Source organism: Alligator sinensis, unplaced genomic scaffold (assembly GCF_000455745.1).
Source record: "Alligator sinensis unplaced genomic scaffold, ASM45574v1 scaffold512_1, whole genome shotgun sequence".
NCBI classification, from domain to species: domain Eukaryota; kingdom Metazoa; phylum Chordata; order Crocodylia; family Alligatoridae; genus Alligator; species Alligator sinensis.
This window is the reverse complement of record NW_005842063.1, coordinates 441,255-449,628: the sequence shown is the minus strand read 5'-3', so window position 1 is coordinate 449,628 and position 8,374 is coordinate 441,255. Positions and strand designations below refer to the sequence as shown.

Sequence of the window (8,374 nt, the reverse complement as noted above, 5' to 3'; positions counted from 1 at the left end):
CTGCCCGGGGCGATCTTGCCCCCACGACTGACCGCTGCCTGGGCTGGGGGGTGGGAAGTGCTCTCCGCTTCGAGATGAGGCGCCCTCCCTTCCAGGTGGATGCTCCCGCCCCGGGCAGCGCAGGCTGACGGGCCCCACGTCGCTCCCGATGGTGGTCGCGATCCCGCGGAGGAGCGTCTCTTCACTGACCAGCATTACTTTTCCCTGGTCAAAAACGTTCCAGCCTGAAGCGGGTCAGGGAGATGGCAGGCGATGCCACGCTTCCCTGCAGAGGCGCCGGCAATGGCGCGGGGCCTGCAAGGCCGTAACACGCCCGCGGCGAGGCAGGAGCTCATAGCGCGACCTGCCCGTCTCGGACCTGCTGAGAGCGCCCCGACCCCCGTCGCTGCTGGGGCGGGCAACAGCCCGGGTCGGACAGACACCTGCCTGCTCCGCCTTTTCTTGCAAGCGTCCCAGGCCGCTCTAGGGCTGTAGCTCGTAACCGCTGCTCTGCGGCTAGTCGCGCTTCTATCCAGGAGCCAGGAACGGAGCCCGGATGCCGAACCCCAAGGCTCGTGCTATCGCTGACCTGCAGATGCAGCACGCCCGTGCGGGGGGCAGGTTAGCAGCGCTGATTCCCCCAGCTCGGGGGGCCACGGTGACCACATCTGACAGCCCCGGCGTCGAGGGTTGTGGCTCGCCATCAGAAAATCAGACTGGCCCGGCGCGTGCGCGCTCGGGGCCTGGCCGACAGGCACATCCACCGTGTTAGAGTTTTGAGAGGTGCTACGCTTTTGCAGATACGAGCTCCCAGCAATGCTGCCCCCCAAAAACAGGCAGGGGGGAGGGCAGGGCAGGGCCACGCGCCGCGGGGTAAACACAGTAACCCAGATAACCATCCGTCTGTCAGCCTGACCTTTATCCCCAGCACCCTCCGTGACTTCCACCCACTCCTGTAGCCACTCCCAAGCCTCCGGGTACCACAAACCCAGAGCGGAAACAAAATTAATCGCTTATCTCTGCATGCTGCAACCTGCAGCGCTCCTGCTCCGTGGGGATCTGGGCCAGGCTGTGCCCCCAGCCCCACACTCGGGCATGTTACCTCCTTTTGCCCCCTCCCACACCTTCCAGTCACCTGACTGGGCTTGCTGGTCACAAGGCCAAGTGCTACCAGTCATCCCAGTCTGCAGCCTGGGCCCAGCAGCCCTCGACTCTGCTGCAGCCACACAGGCTCTAGTCCCATGTTAGCTACTCACAGCCCCTCCTGCAAACCACCCCACCTGCCCTGTAGCAGGGGCCAGGGGTCCCGCTACACACGCCTCTCCTTTATGACACGACTGGAGGAGGCCTCTGCCACTATCCTTCTATACAGCAGTTGAGGGGATGGAGCAGAGCCCTAGGGCAAGACCTCCCAGCGTCCTGGCCACCAGGAAGGCAGAGCGTGCAGAGGGCCGAGGCAAATGTGCAGTGGTAGGGGGCAGCTGTTAAAATCATTTTCTGCTAGAAATAATGGGTGTGACAGGTAACATAATACGACTTCTCACACCACTGTGGCCCTGATGAAGGGTTAATGTCCAAAGAGCCCCGAAATGCGCTCTCTCCGTTCATTTTGGGCTCAGGAGCTAGTTTTCTGAATGGGTCTCTAAGGGTCTGGCTTTCTACGGACTCTTCCATGCCGAGAGAGCCCCTAGGCACTGCGACAGAGTTCATTTCTCTTTTCCCTCCTCCTGTTCTCTAGTCACAAATATTTATTAATACAAAGCCTCTAGGTGAGGAAGGTGTATCCAGGCCAGGCCCCTGCTGTTGCAGGGACCCACATCATACAACCTGGTTCATCAAGTTATGTCAAACTCCATCTTAAAACAAGTCTGGTTTTTTGCCCACTGGTCCTCTCTAAGAACAAGGACCCCTTTCCTCGCAGTGACAGCTGCTGGGTACCTGACAAGCCTGTGGGAGCCTGGTATTTTTCCAAGTCTTGCCTCCAGCCTATTTGTATTGTTTCTGAAACACGTGGCATGCACAGAGCGCACAATGCGGAGATACACGCCATTAAAACTTTTACATCTTTCAAATGACTTGCGTGACCTCAGCCCTTTCTTTTCAGTGCTCACACACGGTCATAGCAAACTCATGCTCATGAAATCTTTACACCTCACCTCACCTCATCTCTTCCCTAGTCATCTAAATGCAGGGAGTGGCAAGAGTGAAACAAGTGCCTCAAAATGGCCCTGGTGATTCCCTGGACCCCCGCCAGCGCAGCCTGCACGGCCTGGCTTTGATTCTGCTCAGGAAGAGCTGAGTTTGGCTCCTTATTGCAGGGCTAGCAGACCCATGTCAGACTGCACGGCGCTCCAACAGCTTACAGCAGCCAGCGAAGGTGCAGGCACGAGGCAGCTCTGCCATCTCCTTTCCGACTCGTCCCACACCACATCCCTCCCAGGTAAGCTGGAGGCAGAAGGGCAGCTGGTGCAGGAGCTCCTGTACCAGTGAGGTGCTCACCTGCGCAAGAAGAATTTGCCTTAGGAAGCCTCTGGCTACAAAGGTCGGTTTGGACTGATTATGTGGCCTTCAGGACAGGAAAGCTCAACCCTGACTATTCTAACTGAACACACTGCACACACATTTATCAAAAGGCTTTATTTACATCTGGGACTTGGGGTTTTTTTTCTCTCTCTCTTTTTTAAGAAAAAGTTGTAGACCTGGAATATCTGAAACTCCTGCTGTGAAGTGGCAACAGCACAGCTGTAACCTGCAGGATTAGGCTGAGGCAGCTGCAGGGACGCGTGACTGGGGAACAGTGACCAGACCTGGAGTGGACAAGGAACAAGAGCAGTTACAGGAACAGGCGCAGCAAGCAGAACGCACACAAGTCAGTGCCACGTTAGCTGAGCTCACAGAACAAAAAGCTGAGGGTAAGAAAAAGAAACTGCGCTAGTAACCCAAAGCCTACTTACACACAGCACCGCTGTGTAGCAATAGAGGACCATCCAGATACTTTGCAGGCCCCTGTGAAGATGAGGGTCTGTGCAGTGCGTGGGGGTACACGGAGCTGCCCCAAACAGCTGCAAGGAACCTCCCAGGTGCTGCAGCTTTTATTCCAAGGCTACTGCTTCTCCAGTCAGCTACCTGGGAGCACAGCAGAGAGCCAGCTAGTTGGAGAAGCAGTGCCCTTAGAAGTAAAAAAAAAAACAGCCGAGCAGCTTGTCTGACATTCAGCAGGTTGCAAAGTACCCAGATGCAATGATTCAGGTCTTACTATACCCAGGGCAGACCGGATCACAACGGTATCTAACCCGACCTAATAGTAGGTCAGCACAACGATACTGGCTGCATTAAGAACAGGTGATGTCACGTGGCAATAACTGGGCCCTTCAGTGGGCTTCGCCGCCCTCATTTCAAGGGTTTCAGCTCCATGGCACGCAGCTCAGGCAGTGAGTCTCAAACCTGCCCTGAATTAGGAAGTGCAACAATTGCTTCTCAGGCGTCTAGGTTTACTTGCCTCTTCTGTGCAGCATGAAACATTTTGCTCTTCTGAAACTTGGCAGAACCTCAAATCACTAATGCCCACATGAAAGAATCCAAGACAGTAACAGATGGTTTTCCATCACTGTCTCCTCTCAGAAGACTTCTTCAGACAAGCTGATGAAGAACAACAGACCTACCAAGATTTCTGCTTTCACCGCTCTACATTTCACCACACTGCGAGATCACTACAGGCAGTTTGGGTTTGTTATTTGGACCAGTTGGTACGTTCTGGGGGTGGGAAACAGAAATTCACAGTTACAATATATAAATACCCAACAAGTCAGCAAAAGTCACCAGCTGCTTTGAGGGTTAAGAGACATCCATGCTAACTGAGCCTCAGGAACATGGCAACCTGCATGTGGACTGTGGATGCCTCCTGACCGCTGCTCTCTCTCATGAGAACAGCTTTGAAACCTTCCGCGAGCCCAGCTGACTCCCCGATATGCAGAGCTGAGACGCACAGGGAAGACCCTGACCCTATGAACAGGAGGGAGCGAACCAAGCAAGGTGCAAAAAAGAAACGTGGGACTTCCATCGATAATCAGTATGTTTCACACCACTTCAGGTTTCTGACTCTAGACTAGTAACAATGTTGCTAATAAAAGCAAACAGTGACAAAATGTCCCATGTTCGTATTGCAGGGGGAGTGACAGACTGGGCTTGGGGGGGACGTGGGGCAGCTCCAGGCGTCAGAGCAGAACCCATCACTCTGCACCTTGAGCATTGCTCTTTGAGAGCCTGTCTTTCCTTCCTCTCATCTGCCCATTACTGTCCCACAAGAGAGATGTGCAGTAATCCTTCAACTGATGCTCTCGAAGGCGCTGCTGATGAGAAACGCTGCAAGGGGAATCTTATCCTACTTATCCTGCCAGGGTTATAATTGCACTTCACCTGTCAAAATGGTTTTCTTAAAAGAGGCAGCGAGAAAGGAATCGTGTTCTACAATGAAGTAGCCTGGCAGCTGTGCCGGGCTTTAAATGGAGCTGCTGTCAGCTCTGCACTTCCTCTCCCATAACTGCATTCTCTGCTGACTGCTTACAACAGTCCCGGAGACAAACTCCGCTGCGGCTCAGCGGGGGGCCCCACTGCCTGCACTCAGGCACCCAGAGAGAGAGCACAACGCTGTCGGGTTCTTCACCTATCCATTCATGTAAACTCACATGTCTGTCAACTAGGCATTTGAAACATGCAGCCACAATTCAGCAGAGGCACATGTATCTGCAGGACTGGGAAGTCCTTTGGAAACATTTTGTTTTCATTATTAAAAGCGCTGACTATCCTTCAATGGACGACCTCTACTAATCTGTCAGCCCCTGAATGTTGCTTCTGTGAGATGTCAATGTATTCTCCCTCATACGCCTGTTCTGAAACGATCAACAGAGCAAGCTTGGTCGATCAAGCTTCCAGAAAGAACTCAAGGCACTGCAGCAAATCCATCAGAACACGTTTCCCACTGGCGTAAAACCACGTGCGTTTCGGAAGCAGCTCTGCGAGATGGATTAAACCATGGCAGAACTGCAAGGAATTCCCTGTCACTACCGCTAAGCACTTTCATACACAAGTGGTGGGAGGGGATGTGAAGCCTTCTGAAGCAATGACTTGGCAGGGCATTCGCAGAGGAATGCGAATTAAACTTACTTCAATTTTTCTCATGACCAGGAGTCCATCGATGATTTTACCTGCAAGGGAAAGAACAGTTTTGTTGTACTTTTCCACCTTTTCTGTGCCCCCAACCTGTCATGAACAATGAAACATTTCCCCAGTTTCTCAGGCTCTTGAGATTACATTTTGTCTGGACACAGCTCTCTCTCCATTCATTATTTTTGCCCCACACATGTAATTACACCACTTGCTAAACTGGGGACCTTGGGATGTGTTATGGATCACTGAGCCCATGAACTCAGCTTCAACCATTCCAGATATGGAGTTAGGGTCTGTCTCTTAGAGTGGCAGTGTTCATCTTTCCCAGAGGGTGGGGCGTGCACAGATGTAGGGACCTTAACTCATACCCCTCTCCCGCTGACTATGAGAAATAGCACAGAATACATCTCCAGCAGGTGCACTGTGTTTGGTTATGTGCAAAAGTTACCAATTTTGATGTTTATGTAGCACCTCCAGGACCTAATAAGGAGCAGGGCCTTGCTGTGAGGATGCAATACACATAGCTCCCCAGCTCCCACCTTCTCTTCCTCTACCAAGCCTCCATTACCCGGCTGATTTATTACTGGTTTCAAAGCAGAAATGAGCTGAAGGCGATTTCTACCCTACTGCAATGTCATTAATGAGACACTACTCACCAAACACAACATGCTTCCCATCTAGCCAGTCACATTTGGAGCATGTGATGAAGAACTGACACCCATTTGTACTTGGACCACTGTTTGCCTAATTTAAAATGCAAACACATGCATATGTTAGTGAACTGAACTTCTCGAGCCTGGAGGAGCCAGGGTACTTCAAACAAGAGTGCTATCATCCCAGCTGGCCTGCACGAGAAGTGTTTATCACAGGAATTAACATCCACCTCCAAAGGGTCGGCTTAGTACCTAGATACTTCACTAAATAGACCGCTGGTCCAGCACGTCAGTCTCTATACTGCCACTTATGCAATTTAAGGCTGCTGGTGATGTTTCTATAAAACAAACCATGGAGCTGAGAGCCAGGAAATAACTGGTAAATCTCAAAAATGATGGGTGGAGGATGCAGAAACCTTTCGAGTCTTACTACCTTGGCTGCCTTACACTTACCATAGACAAGAGTCCAGGAGCAGAGTGTTTGAGTTTGAAGTTTTCATCTGCAAAGGGACCTCGGTATATACTAGCCACCCCGGTGCCATCTCCCTGTGTGAGGAGGGAGGCAATTATCAATCCCATCTCAGGAAAAGCATGTTTTTAAAATAATTCCAACAGAAAAGCACTTTGTTAACCAAAATTAAGGTTGAGGCTGTATTTTCATTTAGAAAAAAACAGCGTTAAGAAGAACACTAGAAATGAAAACATCTGAACTTTGTTGAGCCTGGAAACCAGAAGTCAGCACTCCACCCTAATCCTGCATTTGATCCTCCTCCCCCTTCCTCACGTCAGTTAGTCACAGACCGACCCCCAGGCCAGGTGAAACCAGAGGACAAGCACAGAGACGGCACGAGGGAAGCAGGGAGATTCCAGACCTCCAAGACCCGCCAGATAAAGTTACGGATGAGTTCGGGCTGCACAGGGTGCACGTTCCACCGAAAACAGAAGGCAAGCAGGAAAGGCAAGGATGGCTCTCAGGTTAGAAGAACGAGGGATGACAAGTGAGGGAGGTGCCTGTCAGAGGCTGAAGCTGGCAGAGATGCCGCAGAGTGGGGGCATGGGGGGCTTTGGCATCGCCAGAGTATATTCCATGGGTCTGACCAGGTATTCCCCCGCTTTGCTGAAAGGGCTTCTGGGCTCCAGCCTCCTCCTTCCCCCCCCGTCAATGCCCTCTCGCTCTTTCCTCGTCTTCCATTTACATATCCCCGCTCACTAAGCAACAGGTTCCAAAAATAAGTTAAACGGTTAAATACTGCCCCATGGGAAGAACATCACTCTGCATCTTTAAGGAAAGGAAACGAACAAACTCATAATACTTACATTTACAAAGTCGCCTCCCTGGATCATGAAATCCTTTATCACCCTGAAAAGTAATTAAGAACAAAGTAAACGACTGCTTCTCTGTGAAACATCTTCCCACAAAGTTTAGTATCTCAGAAACGACAGAGAAACAGCCCACACCACGATAAAATGCACCTAGTGACTAGGTGATGGACTCGGCATGGGATGACCTCTGACTTTGGACAAAGGCTGGACAGCGCTGCCTGTGCCCTGGGTGATAAGCACTGAGAAGAATATTCTTTTTATCCGGCAAGTACAAGAGTGGCCCACACTGACCACAGAGGCAGAGTCACCCAAACTGTAGATGCAGGGCAGAGACTTTAGAAAGAAAACACTACTCAGACCTCCTATCCCTCGATGACTATAGGATGCCTCCTACTTTAGGGACTGCTTTCAAAACCGGGCACCAGGCCGCGTCTAGGTCACCGCGCTGTTTTGAACAAGAGGAAATTGACTTACCGGTGGAAAGTGCTCCCCTTGTAACCTATAGGGACACCATCTTTCCTACAGCAAAAGACAAGGACATAGCACTGCAGGGTGCCGCTCATCGCAGCTCAAGACTTCCAGTCGTGCTAGAACGCCGGAGCCCGCGTGCCGGACCGACGGGCCCCCCCGTGCCCGGGACGGCCGTACAGCACCTGGCAGCAACAGCCATTCAGGCAGCACGGGGGTGGGAACAAAGACCATCGGACTTCTCTGCTTTCTGGTCATTACACACCTCAATATGCCGCTTCAAAGGAGCGGTGCGCTGACCCCACGTACCTGAATTCACCCGTGCAGAACTGCCTGGAAAGAGGGGAAAAAGAGAGAGCGCAGCACATGAGTCGCCTGAAAGAGATATTTGAATCCAAACCAAATCACCGCTGCTCTGACTACTTTACTGAAGAGGGACAGAGGGGACTCCCCTTCCGAGCAGCAAATGACACTGCTGACAGGAGGCAGCAGCAACTACGACCTTTCCTCCCCGACGGGCTGTTTCTGGGCATCAGCCTGGATCAGATGTTTGATGCCGAGAATGGAAAGAGCCAAAAACGTGGATTTGGGCATCACCCCCTGGAGACCCGCAGTGAGAAAGGGGGGGTGGGCTCCTGGGGGGCCGCGACGTCCCGTCGAGAAGGGAGCGGCGGGCGCCCTCTCATCAGACAGGCCGACGGGAGACCGAGGCATTCAGCTGCCGCTCCCGCGAGGCACACTTGGGACGGGGCCGCAGAGGTTCGGAGCGACCCCGAGGGACACGG

At 52.4% G+C, this 8,374-nt stretch overlaps 1 protein-coding gene across 1 annotated transcript; it reads right to left on the bottom strand.

Moving 5' to 3' along the window:
• Positions 1 to 2,601: 2,601 nt before the first annotated feature.
• Positions 2,602 to 7,972, bottom strand: PPIH (peptidylprolyl isomerase H). Its single transcript, XM_025203707.1, has 8 exons — positions 7,899 to 7,972; positions 7,596 to 7,640; positions 7,116 to 7,158; positions 6,252 to 6,344; positions 5,802 to 5,889; positions 5,143 to 5,183; positions 3,642 to 3,732; positions 2,602 to 2,786 (listed from the first exon to the last, which is right to left on the bottom strand). Exons 1-7 carry the CDS (start codon positions 7,955 to 7,957, stop codon positions 3,664 to 3,666), a joined length of 438 nt encoding a protein of 145 aa, XP_025059492.1. The 5' UTR covers positions 7,958 to 7,972; the 3' UTR covers positions 2,602 to 2,786; positions 3,642 to 3,663.
• Positions 7,973 to 8,374: the final 402 nt, after the last annotated feature.

What these genes read in the sequence shown, in the direction of transcription:
- PPIH (XM_025203707.1), bottom strand. Translation starts at nt 7,957, where the DNA reads ATGTGCTGCGCTCTCTCTTTTTCCCCTCTTTCCAGGCAGTTCTGCACG. An exon ending in AAGGGGAGCACTTTCCACCG is followed by an intron (nt 7,159 to 7,595) that starts GTAAGTCAATTT and finishes ATTACTTTTCAG; the next exon opens with GGTGATAAAGGATTTCATGA. An exon ending in TGGGAAGCATGTTGTGTTTG is followed by an intron (nt 5,184 to 5,801) that starts GTGAGTAGTGTC and finishes TTTCCCTTGCAG; the next exon opens with GTAAAATCATCGATGGACTC.